The 25,981-nt window shown below is 44.7% G+C and overlaps 3 protein-coding genes across 7 annotated transcripts in view; 2 read left to right on the forward strand and 1 right to left on the reverse strand.

Annotated features, from left to right (window-relative positions):
* pald1a (phosphatase domain containing paladin 1a) overlaps positions 1-15,681 on the reverse strand; it is a 38,002-nt gene extending 22,321 nt beyond the window's left edge. Inside the window, exons 1-17 of one of the 5 annotated variants that reach the window (XM_062560082.1) lie at positions 9,742-9,835; positions 8,532-8,575; positions 7,072-7,269; positions 6,751-6,853; positions 5,383-5,562; positions 4,771-4,935; positions 4,503-4,663; positions 3,901-3,976; positions 3,124-3,272; positions 2,913-3,009; positions 2,686-2,790; positions 2,337-2,432; positions 2,117-2,251; positions 1,762-1,878; positions 976-1,155; positions 688-885; positions 83-223 (exon numbers count right to left, since the gene is read on the reverse strand). In XM_062560082.1, the coding sequence (XP_062416066.1) occupies positions 83-223; positions 688-885; positions 976-1,155; positions 1,762-1,878; positions 2,117-2,251; positions 2,337-2,432; positions 2,686-2,790; positions 2,913-3,009; positions 3,124-3,272; positions 3,901-3,976; positions 4,503-4,663; positions 4,771-4,935; positions 5,383-5,562; positions 6,751-6,853; positions 7,072-7,256 (2,088 nt within the window). In that variant the 5' untranslated portion in view covers positions 7,257-7,269; positions 8,532-8,575; positions 9,742-9,835. Of the gene's footprint in view, positions 1-82; positions 224-687; positions 886-975; positions 1,156-1,761; positions 1,879-2,116; positions 2,252-2,336; positions 2,433-2,685; positions 2,791-2,912; positions 3,010-3,123; positions 3,273-3,900; positions 3,977-4,502; positions 4,664-4,770; positions 4,936-5,382; positions 5,563-6,750; positions 6,854-7,071; positions 7,270-8,531; positions 8,638-9,741; positions 10,020-12,170; positions 12,427-15,465 lie in introns of those variants that run through there. The other 4 variants (XM_037464038.2, XM_037464040.2, XM_037464036.2 and 1 more) reach the window with 4 other exon arrangements.
* Positions 15,682-16,538: 857 nt separating this feature from the next.
* ndr2 (nodal-related 2) lies at positions 16,539-20,134 on the forward strand. The gene is made up of 3 exons (XM_037463873.2): positions 16,539-16,797; positions 18,304-19,091; positions 19,535-20,134. Exons 1-3 carry the CDS (start codon positions 16,539-16,541, stop codon positions 19,685-19,687), a joined length of 1,200 nt encoding a protein of 399 aa, XP_037319770.2. The 3' UTR covers positions 19,688-20,134.
* A 628-nt stretch (positions 20,135-20,762) lies between these two features.
* On the forward strand, positions 20,763-24,399 carry lrrc20 (leucine rich repeat containing 20). The gene is made up of 5 exons (XM_037463877.2): positions 20,763-21,070; positions 22,001-22,089; positions 22,274-22,423; positions 22,534-22,701; positions 22,783-24,399. Exons 2-5 carry the CDS (start codon positions 22,020-22,022, stop codon positions 22,905-22,907), a joined length of 513 nt encoding a protein of 170 aa, XP_037319774.2. The 5' UTR covers positions 20,763-21,070; positions 22,001-22,019; the 3' UTR covers positions 22,908-24,399.
* Positions 24,400-25,981: the final 1,582 nt, after the last annotated feature.

The raw sequence follows: 25,981 nt of genomic DNA on the forward strand, positions 1-25,981 counted from the left end.
ACTCTGTTACTTTGGATCACGAAAACACTCAGTTGATCGTTGTTAGGCAAATGGTGTTGAAACACGAAGAAATGTGACTTACATTAAAGTGCCAGAGAGTGAGAACAGAGACAACCATGGCGGTGGTGGTCCGGCCTTTGCCATTGGAGCAGTTAAAAACAAAAGCTGAATGAGAGTCCTCAGCCAAGGCGCTCTTCATGGCCTCCAACAGCTTATCAAAATCCTGACAACATGAACACAAAAACACACTTTACAGCAACAACAATATCTCTTTGTTTGAAACCTATGAAAGTGTATCACAAGGAAATCAATCAGGTATTAAAAGCAAATTTAAATGACATGTTATCACATTATTGACTTCATTAAACATTTTTAATTAATTTGAATCAAATCTTTATAGACATATTACATCAAATCTATGGTAATAATGCCAAATTAAAGTGCTTTCAAATTGACCTTCTAATAAATTGCTGAATGTCAATGAAAGTACTGAAGAAAATGATAAGCAAAATAATGAACTACTATTCAATAAACTAATAATTGAATAGTGAAGAGTATGCTTAACCACTAGAGGGAGCACGATGAATATTCATTGAGGCTTTTCTTCAGTACAAGCTGCAGCAAATGAACTCCAAGGTTCCTTCCCGCATGCCCGACAGTACGTGATGATCCCCATCCCATCATTACCTCTTCTCTGGGCGCGCTGCAGTCCGGCAGCGGGATGCGCTTGCTCACGAGGCCCTGCTGTTTGCTTTTGTGCTGGTTGAAGATCTCCTGCACCGTCAGGCAGCTTTTAAACATCTTCATCTGTTTCTCCTGCTCCAGCGTCACCTCGAGCCACTTCTGAGCTCGCAGGAGCTCCTCCTTCAGAGACGTCTCCAGTTTCTACAGACGGGGAAGGAACGTCAGAGCTCGCTTCTGAAGGTGAAAAAACGAGTGACCCTGGACGGTCACTCCAAAGAGCATCTTTCTCACCTCTATCAGCTGTGGGTCGGACGAGGGGATGGGAATGTGCTGGTCCGGGCACGAGGGCTCCCTCGGTGTAAAAATCTGACCATTCCCTTCGAGCACGAGCTCCTCCTGCAAGTTGACCCACAACACGTGGCCGTGTTTCCTCTTCTCATCGGTCAGGTGGGCCAACACGGCTCCGGTAGCCTGCGCACACAGCGGGTTCGCCATTAGACGGGGAGGAGCTGCAAAGTCCAGCTCCGAGCATCCTGAGGTGGGCGCGAGTCATTTTGTGCCCTAGTGGATATTCTTGACTGCAACGATGCATACATACTGGTGATTACTACAAAGCCAGCAGTTGAGTCATACTATAAATGATAAATGTGTAAAAGTGCTTATTCTTATCCCGTCGTGAGTGCTTGATTGGATTTTGTTTAATCAGTTTTAATCTAACAAAAGATGGAGTGGGAGAGGACTGAATTGGACTTCCGCGGAAAAGTTGTCGAGTTGGAAGAGAAGGGTTTTCTTTACACAACATATCGGGGCAGAATCTTTGACAGCGATAAATCAAAGACCGGGATTCCCAGCATAGAAGTGGCAGCTCTCAAGACAAAGACGACATATTCAGTTCTTTGTACACAATCCTCCACAAACTCATTATTTTCATTCAGCCTGCTTCAATTTCCGCAGTGTCTGGATAGAAAGCAAACCAAAATACGATCTTCTAAGGACGATGACTCGTGTGATAACTGTCCCAGTGTGAATATTAGCTTTCGTGTGAATCGGGTGATAGCATGAGGTAACCTGCTTCACCTCTGATGTTGGCTGAGCCATTCCATAAATAGGCATCTTGGGCACTCGTCTGAAGTTGGCCGCCTTCATCTCCTTCACTGTGCTGAGCACGTCAGGCGCCAAACACTCATCAGCAACCTATGCGGACACACACACACACACACACAGACAGAGTTAGACAAGGCGCCTATCAAGATACAGATGATTACATGGCAGTGTGGGGAGCATGGGACATTTGAGATATCGTGAATTAAAGATTGTTATCCTGCGGCGAGACACAAGCATTTATATTACACGCATAAACAGTGAGAATACATCTTGTGTTTCATATTACAGACAATGAACTGTATGAATAAAAGATGTACGGTTCCCTCACCAGGACGCGGGCCCCTCTGGTGACCAGCTCGGCGGGGGCCGACAGCTCTGACAGGTCCATGCGGGCCAGCAGCCTGTACAGCCAAGCGTGGGAGCACATCCACTGGCTGAAGTTGGACACAAAGGCGAGAGGATACTGCGAAACGCAACACATAGTTAACTCAGATCGTTTTAGGGTAACAGTCTTTTACGTATGTCAAAAAAATGATGCTCACTGTTACCTGTTCACGAAGGTATGCGTTGAATACAATTAAGTAGAAGTAGCGCTCTAAGCTCTGCTGGGTTCTGTGAAGGAAGTAGTCTTTGGTACTGCTTCCCTGTGAAGCAAACGAGCGCTTTTAAATATTTTTGTTCTCTGCAGTCGAGAGTTGTTCATCGGCTCAAGGGCCCAGAAGGTTCAGCAGTGTTAATGCATCATCCTCCTTTGATTTGGGCCTCCCTCGTGCTTTACTTAGCAGCACGTGAGTTGAGAAGCAGGAGCAGTGTCATCGGCAGCACAAGGCGGCTGCCTTTAAAGAGACATTTTTATCTGCTGTCGAAGATCCCGGGTAAAAAAAACAAAACACTAACCTGTATTTGATAATCTTCGCCAATACCTTCCAGCTTGCTCTTGTTCTCATATATTGCCTCTTTTATGTTGTGCATTTCTGAACAAAGGCTTATAGCCTGGTCAACCTGTCGATAAAAACGAGACATTATCAACTTTAACTATTTTGAGATGCATTTAAGACAACGTAAATTAAATAAATAAATAATTTGCCGATAACTCAAATTTTATGTTGCTGACGTTATTTTACCTCTTCCATGACCTGCTGTCCGCTGGGCAGCTTGTTGATCAGGCACTGAATGACCTGGAATAGTTGTTTGGGCTTTGAGGCGACTTCCTCTTCAATGCTGCAAAACAAGGTAAAGTCCAAAAAGTTTCAACGCCTGCCTCATTCATCCGTTCATCAAACGCGCCATCACGTCTCACGCCTCGCCCCTCTCCCGATCTTTGCTTCTCCTTACTGTGGTTGTGACTCATCCCTGAGGCGATTCATGACCAGTGTGCCCAGGATCATGGCCAGGTTGGTGCGGCCGACGCCCACCTGGCAGTTGAAGAGCAGAGCCGGCAGCGGGCGGGACCCCCCGCGGCCCAGAGACAAGCTGGGGCTCTCCTGGGGAAACGCAGCACAAAAAACAGCTAAGAGGGATGATCTAATGTGGCATCCTTGGGTTAGGGAGGTTGAACTGGGCGAAATGTGGTTGTACGTTTTTTAGGAATACGTAACGTAATACATAAGTATTTTAGTTGATATTCGGAAAGTGCGTTTTAAAAGTCTATTCAAACGGAAGACAGTGCAAGACAGAGGAAAGCTCTGATCCAAACACTTTCCAACCACAGGGAATTGGACCAGCTGCTGCAAGTCAGGCCAAAAAAGGGCAAAAGCAGACGAAAAGAACATCCTATGTGAGTGAGGGACAGGACGGAAGCCAGACTGAGCCAATGACCAAAGAGCGCACACTGAGTGAGTGCACACTGCAGGTTTTCCGTCATTTATTACACAACTATCACACTTGTCAGCGATTAATAGCACGTGCAGGACAGATTTGAAAGGCTGTGGATTGGAAAAAAATAATAAAAAATACTGTGACCTTTTTCTACCTCGGTGAGTGAGTCCAGATGCTCTCAAATATTCCAGCCATTTATTACTTTAACGGCACATCAAAACAAGGTCCCAACAGGAGAAGCACAACCAAAAAAGGTTGATCCTACCATTATACTGTGAGGATCTTCATCCTTACCCTGAGTATGCTAACAAACGCATCAAAATCCTCCTCCAGTGGCGCTCCCTCCATGGGTAGTGGTAATCTGTAGTACCTGCAATATAACAGATGTTACCGGGAGATGAGCCTCCGCCTGTGTAGTGTCAATATTACCCTTACGTAAGTCATAACACACACTGCAGTACGACTCAACGAGTTCCCACATTTTTGTGTTTACTGATCTCAGTCTCGGATAGAAACTCTCCCTCCTCTTGACAGTCCACAAGGAATGATGGTACGGAGCAAAATGGTGGCATCATTAACGTGCCCTTTAAAACCACCTGAAATTCAAACTATTTTCAACACAACATCCCGCTGCAGCCTTTAGACCGTCTAAACTCCCTGGGGAGTGATATATTCTCTCGCGCTGGAAATATTGTAAGCTGCTGGTGACATCTTGATAAAGCTGACCTGATAGCAAACAGGATGCTGCAGTCTTTGGGTTTTTATGCTACCAGTTTGCTTTTCGACAAACGCAGGGCAACCAGCCTTTGCACAAACAAACGGCCCTATTTTTAACCCGCCCTGTCTGAAGCGGAGCGTGTGAGCCGAGGAGCCGATGAAGGAACAACGTGAACAACCTGTAGCCCGGCATGGTGAACACGGGCCTCTTGTAGACCTCTTCAGTCACATGGATGTCCTCCTCGCTCGCGATGGAGATCTTCTGCGGCTCGTCTTTAAAGTGCTCGATGTCGTTGTAGACGTAGAAGACGTCTTCGTTGAGTTTGGCAAAGTCGTGGAGCTGCGGAGGAAGGAGGGGTTCGGGTGTGTGTGGGGGGGGGGGGGGTTCAGTGGCGCTGCGCAGAGTATCGTATATCCATGAATGCTGAGTGAGTGTGTCTTTGGCACCTCCTTCCTGATGATGAGCTCCAGCTTCTCCACCAGTTCCTCCTTCTCTAAACCGTGAAGGTTTTCGTGTAGGTTTTCCTTCCTCCTCGGTGTGTACGGCACAAAGTTGTCGTCCTTGTGCAGGAAAACCACCGGCTCCTCTCTCACACAGAAGAATATGACCTCCTGTTTGCGGAAAGCACAACGCGAAATCGCCATCAAATAGTGCATTTCTAAATGCTCTAGGCTGGTGCCATTTACCAAATACATTCCTCCCAAGAGCAACTGGAAACAACCATTTGTGTTGCATGACATAAAGCACATAAGTAAGGAGTTAGGAGAAACCTGATGTATAATTTTGCCAATTTTATATCAATTATGGTCAGTTTTCTAGCGGGTGTAAGCAGAGAGATTCATTTTCCGCTGCTACGGGTTACCGCGACTTTCTGTTTGTTCAGTTCTACAATTTGGCCACAGCCTCCACTGGGCACTTGACTCCTCAAATATTTACTGACAACACGGGTTGAGGAGAGGCCAGTTGCGCAGACACCAACTCTGGAGAATTCAACATTTGTGCGTTTGTATGTTCTGCCTGTATGAATGTGCATATAATAAGGGAAACAAAAAAATCACCTGGTGTCCCTGTGACTGGAGCCTCTGAAGAACGTGTTTGAAGCCATTCAGACTGGGCTGACCCATCCCATACAGCGGGTAGGATCCCCTGACTTGGCGGAAATTGGGCGCTCCACAGCTGCCCGTGGTGTTGAGGACGTCGGCCTTGCTGTACACATCCTGGACCATGAAGTACTCCCCCTGGGAAGCAATTTAACAGCGTTCTCAGAGCAGGACCCCAAACATAGCATATTTTTTGTTATTAGCACTTTCATTCACATCGAAACATCAAAGCAATCGGGAAAAAGGCGAACATTTTCGTTTTCGTCTTTCTGGACAAATAATAACACTGACACAGTCTGGTTACTCTGTTGTCTCAACAAGTTAAATCTCTGCTCTGTTGCCTCCATCTCGCCAAGGTGACTGAGATTGTGTTTGAATAAAGCCGAATATTTCAACATCTTTTTTCCAGCACCTGACTGTGATTCAACGTTAGTTCCTACACTGTTGCACTTCCCCGATAGGAATTGGTTCGGAGAGCCGCTTCTTTATTGGATGATGTTCCAGGATTTTAAATCTCTGCGGGCCTTCATTTGTATTAGCTTATTAATCTTTCTAAAAAACTGCTATGAAATGCAATATTTGAACATAAATGAAAAAGTGTCTTGAGGAGGACATGTGCTCTACCTTAGTGTACCGACATTGTCAAAATAAATAACGTAACACAAACAATGACATAAACTACAGGTAAATCACGGTACAATTCATATTATTTCCACTACAGCTGCAACAATCAAGCAGTTAGTTGCTACTTTTTATTAAATAAATTAATAATATCTATAGTAGATTAGTCGATTCAAGGTTGCTTTTGGGGAAAACAATTCTTATTCCAGCTTTATTTGATTTTTTTTTAGGTTTCTTTACTCCTCGATGAGAGTAAACTAAACATCTTTAAATTGTGGACAAAAGCAAACATTTGAGGGACATTTTATTGAACAATAAATTAATTCCAGCCATAACTCAAACTGTGCTGATGTTTGTACATCTGCAGCTCCCGTGAGGGGCAAAGAGTTTTGGGGTCAGGACGTGGTTAATTAAATTCATGTGGTCGAGATTTTAGTGTGGGTGAAACTACAGCCACGTAGTGACAGAGACTGCGGGTTAAGACCGACAAAACACCGCATGCCTGAACAGACGCAGCAGACGTGACGGAGCAGATCAAAGCCCCGATAGCAGGGTGACAAAATTCCTCCATCAATGGCTGTCCCGGATCATAAAACAGCGCATGACAATGTTACCGCGCCACGCCGCAATGTGGACCTGTGAATGTGAAAAGAGAAGGCAAGGACACAGGTGAGATGAATCCACGCGTCCGCCGTTTGTCCTCACCTGCACCAGGTAGTGCTCCGGCAGAGCGTCCGATATCCGGCCCACTCTGTAGTTCGTCTTGATGATTTCATCGTGAATCTGAAATTCCTGTCTGCAGTTGTACCTTTAAAAAAAAACACAACACAACACTGCGGGTCTGAGAAGAGGTGAAGAGAGCCCAATCTAATTATCTGCTACTATTTGCCAGGCCTGGCTTGACAAATGAGATGATAACAGGGGCAAACACTTCTGCAGGGGGTGGGGGAGGGAGGTGATGGCACCCCAGGGATCAAAGAGGATTAACAACCAATTGTGAGAACGCGGATTCGGGGAGGCACTTACGTGATGACGACAGGTGCGACTTTGTTGGTGATGATGGACTTGGCCTTGTTGTTGTGGATGCTGACCGTCTGGAAGGGGCTCATGCTGAGAGACTGCCTGCTGTCGGCCATCCCGTTGCCATGGACACTCTCAAGCGGCGACGCTTCGGAAACAGGCTGTGGCGCGGCACTGGCAGTTGTACCCATGCTCCACAAGCAGCTGCGAATCACATCGCAGCGCACTCAAGGGACGGGAAGCAGCATTCGAACTCATGCGTCAGATCCCCCGTGCACGTACAGCCAGTTAGCTTAGCTTAGCATAAATTAGCTTAGCTTAGCATAAAGACCCAAAAAACACTTTGAGGATTAAACAATCAAATTAATTTCTGTGCTGTTAAAAGTGCTTATAGGTAGACTGCATTTAGAGAGAGACAAACTATTAAAGCTGAGATGTATTTTCCTTCATAATTAGTATATCGAAATGATTTGCGATACCGCATAAGGTACCACTTCCTACCTATTGTGCCCAGAGATGGCATCCTAAGTACTCAGATATAAGTAATTCTGCATTAAAAAAACATCTAAAAAACCTTCATTGACAAAAGAAATACAACTTTTGAATGCCTTTGTACCTGAATAATGGTCAGTCAGGGCGAGAATTGTCTTTTTAGAGATATAAAATCACAGTCCGTCAACTGTGACAGTTTTTAAAATTTAAACCATACAGTTTGACGCGGAGCGCTCAGACCCCCCACGCGAACCAGTCTCGGGCTTCAAGCAGACCTCCTCCCCTCTGAATAAACACTGAGCTTTGTAGGGAGCTCTGCAGATAAACAAACAAATCTTAAGAGTAACACTGCTCCTCAACATCACTCATAGCATGTAGTTGATCGGGAACCTCCGGCGGCAGAGCACACAGACGACGACTCGCACGAATACACAGAAGCCCTTCAGGAGCAACCGACACAAACACTGCAGAAGCAGAGAGCGTGGCCCCAAACGTGTCAGAATCGATCCAACGACAAAATCGTGTGATCTTCCGGCTTTGACCAAAGTGGACTCCCGTTGTGCGCCGTGAGAGGCTCAGCGGTCACCGCCGCCCTCCTCTTGTTGCACCTGGGGGCCGAGCGTGGGGGGAACGGGTCAACCTGTTTCTCACAGACCTTTTCATTCAGCAACGGAGGGGACAACGACATATTGATTGGCTTGTTACTTTGTCTTGCATTGGTTGCCGAAACACAGAAGCGAAGACTCCAATGTTTGTACAGCTTAGCCTGAAATAATACATGTAAAAAAGGGCTTGAGTCTCTAACAGAGTTCCATAAAAGGAAGCAGTCTTCAAGAATATGGTGCTCTGGCTTTCCAAATGTATTTCAGTCCTCACAACCACACATGCCAAAAGCATCTCCGTTGCCGCAATTTTGCAACCACCACAGGAAAAACAACTTAAAAAACATTGCCGCGATCCACTAAACACCTTACGTGTGAGATGACGAGCGATCTGTACTTCCAGATCCCTTCCTTCGCTGCTTGTTCCCCGCCATGGTATGTGAGGAAAAAAGTGGGAGAACTTGGCATCAAAAAAAAGGAATCTTTCTCTTTTGAAACCCCCCCCCCCCCCCCTCCTCCCCTCCTGTGCCCACCCACCCTCAGTCGGTGGGAAACCCCCCCCCCCCCCCCCCAGCTTAAAGTGCCCCGTCCCTCAGCACCGGGGTGAAAAACTTCAGGAGATGCAGCTTCCAGACGGCGCCCTCCTCGCCCTCCTGCTCTGCTTCCTTTGTGATGTGATGTTGGGGAGTAGAGTCCCATGCAAGAGACTCGAGTCTCTCCACGGAGGGGACTAAAGGAAGCAGTCGTGCATCTGGCTGCCAGATGGCTCGAGTTCAGCTCCCTTCTACAGGGACGGGCCGCGCACAGAGACAAGGCAACATCTGACTCTCGTACTGTAAAGCAAGCTACAAAAGGGTGAATTTTTTTATTTTTATTAAGGAGTGACAAGTGAAAATGCACCCTTTTCATCAAGTGAAAAGGGTGCAGCTTATCAAATGAGAGGACGATCGCTCTCTCTGCGTTTATAAAAGTGTAAATGTAATATTTTAGGTTTTGGCGACAACACCTTCGTCGGGTGAAAGTGAATCACTGCAAAAGAAGGGGGCGTAAAATGGGTCTGAAAGATGAGTCTTCCTGGAGGTTTCTTCTCTTTTGTCCAATTAAAATAGTAATTTGGGGTTTTGATATCCAAACTAACAGTGTAATGATAGAGGGTGTTGTAGGTCGTACATATTGTGAGTCTCTTTGAGGAAAATCTATTTCAACTGAAAACAGAGCTTTCAGTCTGTGCATTCTTCGCAGTAAACTGCATTTACACAGCAAACTCTTTTCAATCACTGTCACTTTAAGGACATTTAATCAGTAGGTTTCCTTTACCCACCACCACAGTCATGCATGGTAATGTGCATGTTCCTATGTGGCTATAAAACCCTCTCAGACCAGATTCACCCGTTGTCCTCATCCACACCGAAACTTCATACACTTTCGCCAATGTGCTGTTTTTTTTATTTGCAAAACATCTTGAGTGTTATACGAGGTTTTAACAGGCCTCCACATGAAACGCGATATCATTCATGCCGCGCAGCACGCACGGCAGCTTGCTCGCTGGAACCGGCACCATGAAAACCCTCTTCTGGCTTACCTTAACAGCCTGTCACCTCTGCTGCGAGACCATGGTGCACATGCACGTCGTATCGGAAGTTCTTGTTCTTGCTCAAAGCGAGCCTGCAGCCACACTGATCTCGCCGTGGGCAGGCCGCGTCTAGCAGGCAGAGAGGCGGGCAGCATGGGCGGAGGCCCGAGTAGAAATAGCCCACAGTCATAAACATCCTCCTGGAGATCCAATCAAGGCAACTCATCAGAGAGTTGTTTATCCCACATTAAAGAGTAGTGTTGTGCCTCTCGTGAAGCCAATAAAAACGACAAACTAGGGTTTACTGACGCTTAAAGTGAAAGGACATGACAAAAGCGAGATAATCCTGAGTTCACCTTTGAGTTTTTTGGGGTGTTTTTTTTGCTAGCCAGGTCGCGAACAGCGGGCATTAATATTTAAATTCACAGAAATAAGAAAGACGGTGGAAACGGGTGCCTCCCGCCCACATCGGGCCCATTCAGGGCTAGCACATTGAAATTCAGCAGGTGCACCAGCTTTTGCTGGAGCGACGTCTTCTGACAAAAGGGCCCGAGTGCAGACAGGAAGGAGCGTGCAGCTGCAGGATGCATCTGTTGGTGGCCCCGAGGAAGGATGCAGAGCACTCTTCATTCACAAGAGGCGCACGGGTTCAAGGGAGACGGGTAACACTTTGTAACCCTCGGGGGGGATCTTTCCACACAACCTCCCGCAGCGCGATGGAGAACAGTGTTGCTCGCTTGGCAGCCGGTACCAAGAAGTTCAATGCAACGGGATTTCTTGGCAATGTTGCACGTCTTACTTAAATATCTGCTGCATTGCTGGTCTCCATGGACGCCACTTGATCTAGTCTGCCAATGTCTAAAAATCTAAAAAGCCTCACGGCAGCACAAAAGCTGCGCTAAACCACATGGAAAGATCATAAGAAATGGAAGTTGTGTTGCTTCGGATGCCCGATGGCAACATCTGCAGCAATGTGCCAAATACTGCCCGGCATTGCGAAAGAACCCAATCTGATGAACGCCAATTAAAGGATTTGGTGTAATCCAATCCTCATTTTATTCATAACAACGACAACAATGTCCCACAGTCTCTCACTCACCACAGGATACTCGACCACAAAACCATGCCATACAAACCGTTCCCCTGCCCCTCCTCAGACCGGGGAAGTGTCAGCACACCTTGACAGGAAATGCTTAGTTGTACTCTCTGAAACTTCCTCCCTGCATCTGCGCACATATTTCAGCAACGAGGTCAAGGGTTGCACACAGCCGTGATTCCACAGGACATCGCTAGTTCCGGAGCTAAAATGTGAGAGCTGAGCGGAAGTGAGCTCAGTGCTTCCTCTGCAGAATATCTTTTGGGTTTTCCTTCAACTGTTCCAAAGATCTCATTGTGAATTTGTGTCAGTTGTGTTTTTCTTGGGCCAAAATCCAAAAAAAAAATAACACACCCGACAACAGTCTGCTCAAAGAGAAATAAAAGGAGGCTGTGTGTTCCATTGTTCTCAGCTTTCAAATCTGTTTAGCGTCTGCACTGCAAGTCAGATAGTCCAGACTAACAGACAAACTGCCAGGAAAACAACAGACTTCTTCCACTAAAAGCAGCTAATCTACTGGGACTCCATGAATGACACAAAAAAAGAAACCACGCTACTGCGTGACATAAATAACAAAAGTGAACTTTAGCCTTCCACATTCTTGCTTTCATCACAGCTGGACACTGAGCTGCTAAAAAGAGTAAGCAAATCTATTTTAAAGAAAACCCTGCCTGTAATTTATTTCATTTCAAGATGGCAATTCTATCCCCTATGATTTCAAGGCTGCAGTAATGTGTAGCCAGTAATGTGGCTTTTCTTTTTTTGTGTAAACCCCAGCGTCTGTCCACAATATTCTGTCAGCACCACCAGGCCAACCGACCAGCTTTTTCTATCAGTCGCTTGCAGATTTTGGATGAATTTGCGCCGTGTCACACACACACACACACACACACAGTGTGGTGGTAAACTTGTGTTGCGCTCAAACAAGACGTGACTTAGCAGCTGCATTTGTTTTAAGTTGGCGTGGGAAGCTCTAGATTCCTGTCAAACAGCCGCTGGTCCTCTGGCAACGGAGCAGTAGGTGATAAACACTCGAGAAGAGAGCCGAGGCATTGCATGCCATGGGCAACATGATCCGTGTCACAATGCGATCGAACATGACTGGGCAGAATAAGGCGAACCGAAGGAAGGCTCTTTGCAAAGGGCAAGGACACTTTGAAATTCTAAAGGTAGATTATAAATTGTGTTTTTTGTTCCGACGCGGCTATGTAGTGCTTTCAAGTAAGACAAATGCCCCCCCCCCGGGATCCGAGGGGGTATTTACACGTCGACATCAATATACACTGACGATAGCGACCACAGGACTCAAGTACTACAACACAGAGAAGTATCACAACTGTACCTGACATTCAGCTGACCGGTCCACCATTCGAGAGGTGCTGAAGTCTCAGAGGAACGCAACGAAAAAGAACTGAAAATACTGGGGGGGGGTGGAGAGAAATAAGCTAAATGAAAGCAAGCAGCGGCACCAGGCTCAGTCAGACAACCTCGCTGGCATCTCTCCTTCTGATCTGTGAGGCTCTTCCTACTGATCACACTGTGACAGGCGGCGGTCTCGCATCATTAAGCCAGTCAGTGAACGCGTTTTTCAGTGAGGACAGATCCCAGACGGGCAGTCTGCCGTAGAGTGCAGGAGGGGGTGTGTGGGGGGGGGGGGGGGGGGGGGACACACAGCTCACCGCCTCAGGAGGTTTGGATGGGTGACGGCATGCTCCCTTGTTGTTTTTTTTGTTACTTTTTTTGTGTGTGTGTGTTAAAATCCCCTGTGCATGAGGTGCAAGGCTGCTCGCGCATGCCAGGATTTGTGTGTGCGACTGTGAACGTGTGTGTGTGTGTGTGTGTGTGTGTATGTGTGTGTGGATGTGTGAAGAGGATGTGGGGGCGGACCCACGGACGCTTACTCATCACCCAGCGCGCCCATCCAATCACTACAGGAGCCTCCTGGCGGCACAACGCCTCCCACACGCGGCGGACCTTTTAACAACCGTCTCAAACGCACAAATTAAACCGTCACTTATTAAAAGGTATTACTAATCAGCTGCAGCAGTTAACCCTCTCCGGCATAATGTAGTTTAGACCTGCCAGGAGGCGGACAACAAGTAACAACTGCACACAGATGACATCACGTAAGCCCAATTCACTACGATGCTCTAATTACTCCATTCATTAGCGGTTAACACGTGCCATGTTGGAGGCAAACAGGCTTACAGCTGGGCAAACACTTTGATTTAAGCTTGAGGTCCGGCTGCGAAAAGGGCTTTGTGCTCGACCTCTCATAGTGAACCCAGAGGTCAGGCCATCTCAAAATGCACATGTGGGCCGTGTAAAGCGAGAACAAAGCAGCATCCAGTGATGTCAAACCCGCACAGAAACAACCCCTCATTCAGCAACAAGCCCATAACAACGTCACGTTTATATTCGGACTCACTGGGAGAATGTTCTCTCACTAAAGTGTGCGTAATCAACAGTCAGTCAAAACGATAACGCCATATTCAAGCGTTTTTGAGAACGCCGAGAGGGGATTTCGAGATTTGGACGTCGCATCTTCGGCTGCCACACCTGTTCCTTCCTTCCTGCAGCAGCGCAGGCTCGAGGCTCTGATGCCCTTTCAACACCACGAGTGCAGCAAGAAGAACAAACTCCAGTGCCGGGAAACATTCACGGCAGAACGTGAATGAATCAATCCAGTGACTGAGCAATCAGAAACTTGATGACTTTTCTGGAGCGAGGGTATCAGGAAACCGGAAGCTGTTTAATGGATATCATTAAAATCTCCTGAATATAAAGATATAAAGCAAAGATAAAGCTAAAAATGAGGCCTTTATTTACCCTGACGGATTTACACCATTAATTTCCTTCTGACTGGTTTATCGGGCGGCGATAAAGCAGAATACGGGACGGAAGGTCTGCTTCCTCTTTTCTTAAAGGCCCTTAATGGAAAAAAGAGCCTCCGGATAACATCACCTGTCTAATCTGAACATCTTCTCAGGTCTTACCCCCAAAAGGCCAATTTGGTAAAAGCCTTTTAACGTCAACAGGAAAGGAGGAGAACTAAACTAAACTATTTCATACAGTTGACTGCCGCTGCTGTATGAGAATTATTGTAGTGACTTATGTATGGGTCAAATATTAACTTACCAGAATTAACTTCCCATACCAGAATATGAGATGATAATGTTGAGGGTTATTAAATATCCACTTGAGTCCAGTGTTCAAATATGACACCTTGTGGTAAAAGAAATTAATTGCATTCTAGCGAAAATTTGAGTTGATTGTTCAATATCTTATAATAAATACTCCAAAGGCTACATATTTGCATTAAAGCAGGAATACATTTAAATATTTTAGGGGACACAAATAATGATAATGATTATCAACAAATTTCAAGCAATCCTGGGGTTTTAACTGGACCCACGTTTTGAACTCCCAAGTGATTTAGTGAAGAATCAAACACCATTTCACACCAGATAATCAGCCACATCTCGAGTTAAGTCCAGGGGGGGGGGGCAAAGCCTCTGCCCCATTCCTCTTATCAAGATAAGCCTAAAATAAATAGCTCAATCATTTATGATCCAGGTGTCCATTCATCGAGGGGACGTCATGCGCTCACTCTTGATTAATTGTGACGTTCGCAGGATTGATCGGTGCTCTCGGTTGTCAAGAGCCAGTTTCTGTCCCCCCCCCCCCCCCCCCCCCCCCTCACCCCTCCTCCTGCCCCAGGACGGGAGGTAAAGGGATAGGAGCAGAGCGGACCGGCCACAGTTGCACGGTGTCAATCAAACAACATCCGGCCCGGCAGTACATCATCAAAGAGGATGCTGTGCATTGTCCACTTTGCATCACATCACACATAATGGGAAGACAGAACATGCCAGGGCATCGATCATGTCGTGTTGTGGGCATTATTTTGTAGTCAGCGATGGTCTGTTTTATGCTTTTATTGCATTGAAAAAAGCTAAATGTTAAGTAACCACAATAAGTGTTACCTGCGTAGCTAATATACTACTTACAGTAGCTTCTCGCAGCTGTCAACTGATTTTGCATTTAATATCTATAATAAAAATGCATTCAGGTCAATAAATGATGTGATGCTGTTAATGTTATCCATGTGTGGGAGATGTTGGGGTTTATATTTCCAAAAGAGGGTCAAGTATTCAGTGTGCACATAAAAAAAAGTAGAAGTCACGTGATGCATAACCCAAACACGTCACACATCAGTAGATTAAACAAATGTATATTTAAAGAAAGTAAACGCATACTTCTACTTTGATCCGTCTACCTGTGTTTGTCTGAGATCTGGTTGGTAACTAGAGGTCAGAGTTCATCCCAACATCAGATCATCACTTCTTGGGACCTGGCAAAATCTTCACAACACAGTGCAGCCATGAAGCGAGTGTGTGTGCGCGTGTATGTGTGTGAAGGGGGGGGGGGCACACGTATCAACCACGCAAACCCTTCTCTTTATGAAGACCCTCGCCTCTCTTACACGAAATAACCAGCGGAAAAACATGCATCGTGCGTTATTTAAGGCAGGTGATCGGGAACGGGGAGAGTGTAGGCGTCAGAAAGACGTGTGTGCGCGTGGAGATTTCGCCAGTCGAGGCTCGTGTAACGAGAGCCGTAAAACTTCTACTCACCATTTCAGCACACGGCGGGTGAAAAAACGCGTCTGCCTTTTAAGAAAAGCATGTTTGTGTGTAGTCGGTCGGTCCCGTGGAGGATGAGGCTGAGGTGCGACGCGTTCTCTTTATTCTACGAGGAAAGAAACTACGTTCATTGATTTTTTTGGGGGTCCTTTCTCTGGAAATTTACGAGGAAAAGGATTTTCGCAATGTGCGAGAACGAAGGACAGCGCATGCGCGGTCTGCGGTCATCCTGGGATGCTCCGTGCAAGTCTCACCAACCACTGTTATTAACATGCAGACCTAAAATGAGATTTACTGAGCTTTAGTGACTTTGTTGATCATGCGGTTCTATTAAATTCTATAAATTGTTGAGTGCTTAAAATAGTTTTTAAGGAAATCAACGATCTGCCACGGAAACCTTGTGTTTACGGGATATTAGTACCAGGATCATACTGGGAAACCTAAAACACAATAAAACAATGGTAGTCAGTAAAAATCCAATATTAAGAATACAGATTTTAAGCCCTATATGGACATTATATTGTTATAAGTGAATATATGATAAATTAAATATTGTAGGCTATATGCTACATTAAAATACAAACATGTATGAGACCTATGTTGTTTTTTTATATTAAAAATAAGACAATCCTGATGATTGCACGAGTTTTTTCAGATTGTTTTATGTTATCATTACTAATGTTGTATCACTCTTTGTCTTATAAACACACGTAGCAGCCCAATAGTCCTAAATGGTTCCGTAGACATCAACCTATATGGGAAAGCCTAACAATCAGTGTAAATTGCAGCTGAAACAATTAATCCAAGAGCGGGGGAATGAGGCTGCAGGAGCCCAAATAACATGTCGCAAACAAAGAGTTTCTCTCCTTGTAAACACGCACCCAGGCGCCTCATTACCAACAGAATGGATGATGAGCTGTCAGGTAACAAGTCTTGAGGACGCATGTCAATTTCCTTTAATGTTCTCAGCTACTTGTTAAACATAAAAGTGGGTGGGTGAGGGTATATAAGAAACCCCCTAATCTCCGAGGAGAGGAATTTCTCATTAACCGGCACCAAAAGACATGCGTTCAGTGGGAGCTGCGGCCGTGGCGCTGCACGCATCGGTGCTGGTGCTGCTCGCTCAGGGGATCCCCGTCACCAGGGATGGAGTTTACAGTTCACAGCATTTCTCCGGGATGGACCGATCAACCGGCTACCACCTGCCGACCTACATGATGCACCTCTACCGGAATTTCAAATCCAACTTCTCCAGGCCCTCGGACGCTGTGGAGAAAGAGCCGGCGAGGCGGGCGGACACCGTGAAGAGCGTGATGGCTAAAAGTAAGATGCGACTTTTTTTTCTTCTTCTTCTTCCTCCTAAAGGTGCAGAGGTGTTATTGTTTTTATGGGAAACAACATTATGGGAAATGTATTGAAACGTGTCTTTATTCCGAAAGATTGTCTAAATGCCGTGGTCAAAGTCACGTCACAGTCTGAATCACTTAAAGACAGTTTGAGAGTTTTTTTTTTTTTTGAGGGCTCAAGTGCTGCTGTCAAAGCTGCGAGCCAGACGACCTCAGAGGGTTTCAATCCACATCCCGTTCAGGAGGGGGGGGGGGCGGGGGGGTGGATAACCACGCTGGGATCAGCGTGTGAAAAGGACGGGTTTCTGTCTAATTCTCAAAGCAAACCTCTTTTTCTTTTTTTTTACCTAATATAGGTGATGTTGATTAGACATCTTGCCAGACATCCCCCTATACAAATCTCTTGTTAAGTCAAATCAACAACTTCCCTTAGTTCTTTTTTCACACTTGGCTTGATTAGATTAGAGCTCGGGACTTAATGGCACAAGCAGCCCACAGAGGACAACAGAGGAAGGGCCCTCCCTGCTGCTGAGTCTAATTTCACATCGCTGCTAGGTGTTAGAGTTACTACCTATTTGTTTGTCTGAGGATATGCAGAAGCCAGGCGAGGCAGAGGTGTGTTAAGTGATTGGGTTTCGGACCGGTCCTTGGTTCGGATGAAGGGCGAGGGTGGTCTGCTCTTTTGATCAAGAGTCTAGATGAATAGGCCAATGCACGGCAGTGGACACATTTTAATGTTTAACAGTGGTTTTAATCCCTTAGATTAATTTGAACCACGCCTGTTGGCTGAGTCACAATGAGAGGCCCGTTACAGATATGGGCGCAGCATGCAGAACAATGACTGGAGATCCCCATCTGTACAAGCATTAATCAAGAAGTCATAATAGAAGTTATCAAAGGGGATTAGTACATTCACCGTTCTCCTCACAGCCCACTTTGCTGAACAAAAGAGGTGATTGGATCAAGTAACATAAACCGTAACATTGATTAATGATGGTTGGGAGATCACCATTGTTGACAATTTGCAGATGTTTTATTTCCCTTTTATATCGTGCAAATGCTCCCCCATTGTACACTGATAGCAGACAATATAGATGAATATGTCAAATGTATCTATTTAAGAAAGTAATTATAGGTTACCAAACAATCAAGGTTCATCACATAAGCACAAAGAACCTTTAACAAAAACTTGTTATGACCAGACATAATACAAACTTTGATATGAAACATTGTTTATTACGTATTAGATACCTCTTCCCAGAGGAGGTCTTTGCTAAAGTGAAGAAGAAATCACCGAAGGAGATCATAACTCCATAACTCTATATTGGAAATAGCATTTCACACTTAAATAACCATTTTGCTTGTTATACTTTGCTTCTCCTGGGAAGCTCCCTGCCATTCATGCGCTGAAACATTGGAGCGAGTTATAATTCGAAGCTGTCCGGTTGCTGTTCCGCTAATCTTTCTCTTCCCACTACATTAGGTCTGACGTCCAATCAGAGTCGCTGGATCGCGACCTTTGACCTCAAGGCCCTTCTAGCTGAAAAGCGGATCCAGGCGGCGGAGCTGAGGATCCGGCTTCCTCGCAAGGCGAGCGCTTCCAACATCACGGTGGCGGTGTATCACCATCACGGCCAGGCGTGCCACGCGCTCGCGGGCTGCCGGGAGCAGCAGCTGGTGGGGCTTCTCACGGAATCATCACTGGTCACTTCATCGCAGAGCTGGAAAGTCTTCAACATGACAGAGCCTCTCCTGAGCTGGCTCAGCCGGAAAACCGCCACGGCAAGAACTCAACAAAGCAGGCGGTCGAGAGGGAGGAGAGCGGGGAAGACAAAGAGGAGCCTGTCGCTCCCGGACCAGCACGTCTTCGCGGCGAGCGCGAGGAGGGAGCAGGAGCTGAGCGACCGGGCCTTGTTGGTGGTCTTCTCGCAAACCGCCTCGGATGAAGACTCCAGGGCCAGAGCCAGCTTGCTTCACACGGCCGAACAATCCAAGTTCCTGTCCCCGGCTGAAATCAGGAGGGCCCGCGGGCCGAAGAGGCGCCGGAGCAAACGGGGCCAGATAGAGCAAACGGCGAGGAGCCCGCAGGCGTCCAGGAGAGGGAGCGACAACTCTCTCTGTCGGCGGGTCGAAATGCACGTAGACTTTAATCAGATTGGCTGGGGGTCCTGGATCGTCTTTCCCAAACGATATAACGCCTACCGCTGTGAGGGTTCCTGTCCCGGTCCCCTGGGGGAGAACCTGAATCCAACGAATCATGCGTACATGCAGGTTAGTGCAGCGGGTTACGTATCTATGTTGTTATCAATAAGTGTACCTGATCCATCATCTGAGGCTCAGTGGATTCAGTGTGTGCAGCTACATGACCTTCAGTGTTTGGTTTTATCGAGGATAGATTAACCGCAGGCATTGCAGAAGGAAACAAGATGAGAAAGAGGAAACACATGCAGCAGTAAAATCAACAATGGAAGAGCACATATATACAAAAAGCAGATTAATCCAGAGTACAAATAATCATTAGTTATAGCTCTATAAAATACATTTAAACAAGCATACTCTCACAAAAACCCTTGCCCCCTATAATCCGTAATAATTAATATAAAAAATATTTTAAAAAACAATCTGCAATGTTATCTGCATTTAACCGAAATTTAGTTTTTTGAGACTGTGGTCATCTTTCTAAATCTTCTGTTTGCTTGTTTTCTTTTTTCCAGAGTTTGCTGAAACATTTCCACGCTGACCGCGTAGCAGCGCCCTGCTGTGCCCCAACCAAAATGAGCCCGCTGAGCATGCTGTACTACGAGAACTCAGAAATGCTCCTGCGACATCACGAAAACATGATTGTGGATGAATGTGGCTGCCAGTGACAGCTACGACCGCCTCCAAAGATGACCTGTGTTGCTGAGCGGTGTTGACGGCATAAAAACATGCTGCACCAGAGCAGCCAGTGGCTGAAAAACAAAAAGAAACACTTAGCCAGGAGGGGAAAAGCTCTTTGATATTTGTCACTGTGAACTGTAAGATTTACCAGACCTGTGTGGAGAGATGGGATCTTAATTTGCGATGGGATATACTAGTTTTTAGGGGGAACATTTTACTTTTTAGATGAACTGAAATACAAACTCACAATATCATCCGGCCTTGTGCAGATGTCACAATGTAATGTACAACTTTATTACCCTTTTCAATTTCATCAATGTAAACATAAAATGGCAATGTTGTTGAATATTCCAGCACTGTTTATTGCACAGCACATTTGTGTAACTGTAAATTAATGTATATTTATTGTAAATATTAAAGAAATTGTATTTATATACATTTTGCAGATGGATTATTGTGTTTTGTTTTTTTAACCAGTACTAATAGAGCATCACTCAGATGACAGACAGATTTACCTTCAACTATACAAAGCAAAAAGGTGGACTTTTCTCGTTTTAGAGTGTTTCTGTCTTCAACAGAGTCACATCAAAGTACGGCATTGTATAGAGGAATATCCAGAGAATACTGTCAAGTGGCAGTTTTAGTTGTAACAATGACAAACTATTCACCTGAAGCCAGAGAGAGCTCATTGTATTGAAATCCCTTTAAAAATACTGACCAACCAGGAATGTGCCAGAGTCATGACCAGTACACAACCTGGGAATAGTTGGCCAGGAGTGAGAGGTAAGACAACACTTATGATAATATGTCTATGGGAAGTCAAAATGTATAATATTATACAAGTTAGATATTCAGAGTAAAGAAGCATAGCTGGGGAAATTACTAGCTGCCGTATCATTTACATGGCACATTTTTATTCAAATTTTAATCTTAAGTTTTAAGATGGTGACTAAACGGACTAATAACTAATCATAATAAGATTTTTTTTTACTACTAATTGTAGTTAAATTCGGTAATGCAACTTGAGAGCGCAGTAGTGACCCTCGTGAATTGAAGCATTTCCTAGCATTGTGGTTGCTAACGTTAGTAGACTACTAGCTAACGTTAGTAGCCTTACGTTAGCATATTCTTCACTTGGCGTTACTAACTGTCGCTTTAGACAACAACGACGTCTAATACGAGTGTTAAACGTTACTATATAGTGTGTTGCTAATCCTACTTTTCTTATGAATACAGAGCCATTCGGGTGAACTGCCATCTGCGGGGCTAAAAATACACACTCACCAAATTAGACTGTGGTGGAGCAGCTGAAGCTAACGCTAGCTAACTGGCTGCTGTCAGGCTCTGTAACTAGCTTCTAGTTTAACTAGGTAAGTGTCTTCCTGACGTGGTTTAAATGAAGCAGTGATATATTAAAATAATGACTAGTCTAGCAGTCCTTCTATTAGTGCCCAAGTTGATTTAATATTGAATGATACTCTTGTAGAAACTCTTGTTGAGGAAGGACATGTGTTCTTGTAGTGGGGCATTACCCAGCGACACTTTGGTCAACGTTAAGTAAAGTTAACCAAAAGCAATATTAACTGGTGTTGACCTCACTAAAGTCTCTTAGTCGACTTTCTATCGTTAAATGTACATTACGACTGCATTGATTGACTTCCAGTGAACTAACTTGTATTGAATATTGTACTTTTTACCATACGTTTATTAGACAGCTTTTTCTTTGCAGATTAATATTATTTAAACAAAATATGAATCCCGAATAATGTTTGAATATTATAAGTTAAACCTCTCAGCAGCATATACAGTCATGCAATTAAAAGGATGTACACAGTCCGTTTTCAAATGTATAGTCCAATAAAACAATGCACATTATCTTTAATGGGTCCTCCTGCATTAAAAGTACTTTGACTTGTTTTTCTTTTTTGAGGCCAATACATTTGGGCTGTTTCTTCACTACAATATTGAAATATTTCTTCCCCACAATATTGAAATATTTCTATGTGATCTGTCAACTGATCCGAAAGCATAAGAATCCTCACCATTTTTGGGCTTTTAAAAAAAGAAATGTATCTTCTTCAATATGGTGGAGAAAATCTTAATTTACTTATTTCCCTCTGCTGTTAATATTACAACAAAATGAAATAAGTTAAATTAATTTCAGTAATGAATTAGACACTATTAGTTTATAACTGCATGGATGGATATGCATCGATCATTAAACTGTAAGATTGAGGTACTGTAATTCATATTTGGGTGTCTTAAATCTCATGGATAAAAGTGAGTCATGTTTTCTTTAGGAACGATTACAACAGAATAATGGCTGAGGCAGTCGCAAATGTGGCCCGGAGGGTTAATGCCACCGTAGAGGATGGCAGTGACACACTGGGTAATGTCTCTTGAAATGTTGTTCACTTACTCTGCTGAATGAAAAAGCCCCAAATCCAATAATCTGGTTGACCTGCAGGTGGTGGCAGAAGCTAACATCAATCTCAAAGTGTTTGTTAATTATGGAAGATGCACTAAAGCTTTATAATCTAATAACCATCTTTTTTCTTTTTCTTCTTCTTCAGACCTGTCAAACTGCAAGCTCATTTCCTTCCCAGACGGTGTGTTTAAGGTCCTGAGGAGTGTTTCGGACAACATCCGCGTTATCACACTGGCTGACAATGAGATGAAGTCTATTTCCAGCAAGCTCTTTTCAACCTTCACTCAGCTGAGAGGTTGTGGATGAGACACTGCCTATTTGAATCACTGAATAATCACAACACGATAGAGTTGTTTTATGTTGTTCACCCTTCTGTTTACGCCTGTCTTGAACTATTTTTTTCAGAACTTGACCTGGGAGGAAATGTTCTCACCAAACTGCCTGCCAGTGTGGGAGAAATGGAGCATTTAACCAGCATCAATCTGGCTAATAACAGCTTCTCCATCTTCCCTGACAAGTTGACTGAAATAGCCACACTGGAGAGGATTAACCTGCAGGGAAATTGCATCACAGGTGATAATAATACACCACCATTAGGGGTTGTATTTTGTTTATACGCCTCAAGTTAACTTTATTCTAATTTTTTCCCTTCAGAAATACCAGTGGAGAAGTTGACTGACATGCGAGCACTGAAGTGGCTGAACGTGAAGTCAAACCCTTTGGACTTAAACACTCAGTCTGCACTGCAATCTCTCCACGGTTTTGAAACAGAGTGCTAATATATACATATATATATATTCACCCACCCATGGACTGCATGCTGTGTGCCTTTTAGCTATTTCAGTTGGATGCTTTGGTGTGCCTGAGAGGTGAGAAAACGTACTTGAAGATGTTGAACTGAAGATGTCAAAATGGTTTACAAGAAACAAGGAGAACGCAGGTGTTTATTACAGATAAACCTCCTTTTTTAAGGTTTGCAGTTCTGCTCATGAATTTACCAGCCCCTACTTTGTCCTTTTTTATGAACTACAAATAGATGCAATCAATCCATTTATACACCATTTGATTTATAGATGAATAATGTTTTATTTATTCCTTTTTTATTGTGTAAATTTTGATATTTTCAATTCAAGGTGATGCACTTGAAACAATAGTTTTTAAATAGGCGTTACACCAATTTGACGGAAGAGTGCCCTGACATGAGGCTACACGTTTATGTAGAACTGCTGTTGAACCATCTTCTGGAATAAAGGATTATTGTTTATATCAGAAAAAATCAGGAAGTCTTCTAGATAATTTAATATCAATAATAACATTTGGAAACAAGCTAATCATCACATTTGAGAAGTTTGGACTGGTGCATGTTTGGCCTTTTGTTACATTTTTAATTACTTATTAAACGGCTCCAAATGTTTCTGCTGAAGTAGTTGCAGAATTGTTTCAACCAGAGTTTTATTATTAAGTTGTTGATGTTCACATTCACAACCATAGAAGACAAACATGGCTTAAGAAAACCTGTTGGACTGGGACACGGTTCCTAGTGAGGCCAACAATGTGGTTTAAGGATATAAAAAAACCTCTTTACTTCATCACATATGCAGATGTAAAACAGCAGACTATTAAACTATAAGAAGAGTGTTCTCCTCTTCATCTAAATGCTCATAAACTGATCACTAGTTTCTAGCTGGAGGCACCTCAGAGACTCTATTCCTTTGGCTTACAGAGGAGGTACAGATAGAAACACTGATCGAACTCCTACAGCCTCCATCTGCGGCTGACAGAGACAGAGCCACAGTATTAAGTGGTTCGCTCAGGCTTTTCAAGAATTCTTTAAATAGTCACACTGCAGAGTCTCGATCACCTTTAAGCTGATGTTTGGGTTCCCCGTGTTGAGCCTTTGCGACAAATCAACCGCAGAAAGGGGAGAAGAGAGGGGTGGTGTTATGGAATGTGAGCGCTTCACTTATGAGCAAATCCTTCTTATGTGTGTGAGGCTTTTTAGAATTGGACTATTTCTTGATGTCTTCTGGTCTCGAGAAATATTCAGCACAGTAGCTCACAGAGTCACATGACTCCTCTGCTGCCCAGGCTGTGACCTTGTATGGTGCACCATGCTGCTGTCAGACCCCCTGGGCTTTAACCATCTACAAACCAGAGGAAAACTACACACAGTTCACATTTTTGATTAGTGCAATATAATGCTTAAGACTTTTGTCAATAAATTACACTGTGTATTTTTTAGTTTAAATACAATACATTTCTCCAAATAATCAGGACCTTGTTAATCATTTGATGTAATAAACTATACACTCAAAGACTATTTTCATTACAATTTTATCATGATATTTGTTGTTGTATTATAGTTGTGTTTAACTGATAATGGCATTACCAACTGGTCTAATATAAAGTAATGCATAATATAATTTTATATTCTTTATGTAGTTTGCAAGAAATATTTTAATATTGTAGTGAAGAAACAGCCTAAATTTATTGGCCAAGAAAAACAAGTCAAAGTACATGCATTTATAGTTTATCATAATATATTCTGTAGTATAATATATTACAATATTGTATATTGTTCTGTACGTTGTTTGGTCTATGTATATACTGTATATTTATGTATATGAATGTGTTTTAAACACCATACTAATTTACATTACAATATTGAGAATCATGGCAAACTCGATTAGAAACCATTAATGACCCATAACATCAACGAGGCTGTTAGGGCTCGACCTGCCAGAGAGTCGCACACCTGACGCCGCTCTGCTCATCGCCACAGCTGCAGCTCGTCAGCTCATCCCACAGGGAGGTTAAGAAGCAGATCTGCCAGTGGCTCGCTGTGAGTTCGTGCTCTGTGTTTCCCCAGAGAGGGTTGATTGTTCTTCCCCTGTGCTCCTCTTGGAAACCCTTCCGGAATTCCCTACGCAGAGTTTTTGTTTTCCCTGTGAGTATCGTGTGAGTTTTCATTTTTTTGATTGGACTAAGAGCGCCCACGGACTAGAGAAGTTTTTGGAGTTGCCTTTTTTTTGTTTTTTCTCCCCCCTGCCAATTAAGGAGGCAGTTCTCGTTTTTTGGTTTGTTTCTCGTATTTGGTTAATTTGTGAAATAAACTACGCCGTTTTCCGGCTAAACCTAAGCTGTGTCTGGTGTCGTGCACTTGGGGTCAGAGACAATCCATAACAGTACGAACTCACCATGATGACCCCAGCCGACACAGACCGTGGCAGTTTAGAGGCTGCCCTGGAGAGACAGCTTCAGCTGACGGACAATCATACTCACCAGCTGGAGGCGGCCGCCATTGCCGTGCAGAACCTCCAGGCCCAGGTCCAGCCCCTTCAAGCTTCGGTGGAGAGCCTGACTCAGCATCAGGTGGCGTCGGCGGCCCAGCAAGCCGAGATTCTAATACAGCTACGGGCATTGACGGCGGCTCTCACCACCCAGCCGCCGAACCAGCCTCCGCCGGTGAGGGCAGTGATCCCGCCCCCGGGGGATCCCCTCCCAAGTAGCCCTGCGGAACCTGCCTCGTTACCCTGGGAACCCTGCCTTTCCAGCCCACACCCGTTCGGGGGTGACTTCGAGACTTGTGCCACCTTCATAATGCAGTGTGAGTTGGTGTTTACTCACCAACCCAGCCGCTACACCTCCGACGCTGCCCGAGTCGCATATGTGACGAACCTGCTTACCGGCCGGGCCGCCCAGTGGGCTGCCGCTTCCTGGTCCATGGGTGCCAGTTTCCGTCACTCCTACAGGGAGTTCGTGGCCGAGCTCCGCAAGATGTTCCACCATCCAGTAAGGGGTAAGGACCCCGGCGCCCGGTTGGCCAGCATCCAACAAGGCAGCGGCTCGGTGG

This window comes from Pungitius pungitius, chromosome 21 (genome assembly GCF_949316345.1).
Source record: "Pungitius pungitius chromosome 21, fPunPun2.1, whole genome shotgun sequence".
Taxonomy (NCBI): domain Eukaryota; kingdom Metazoa; phylum Chordata; class Actinopteri; order Perciformes; family Gasterosteidae; genus Pungitius; species Pungitius pungitius.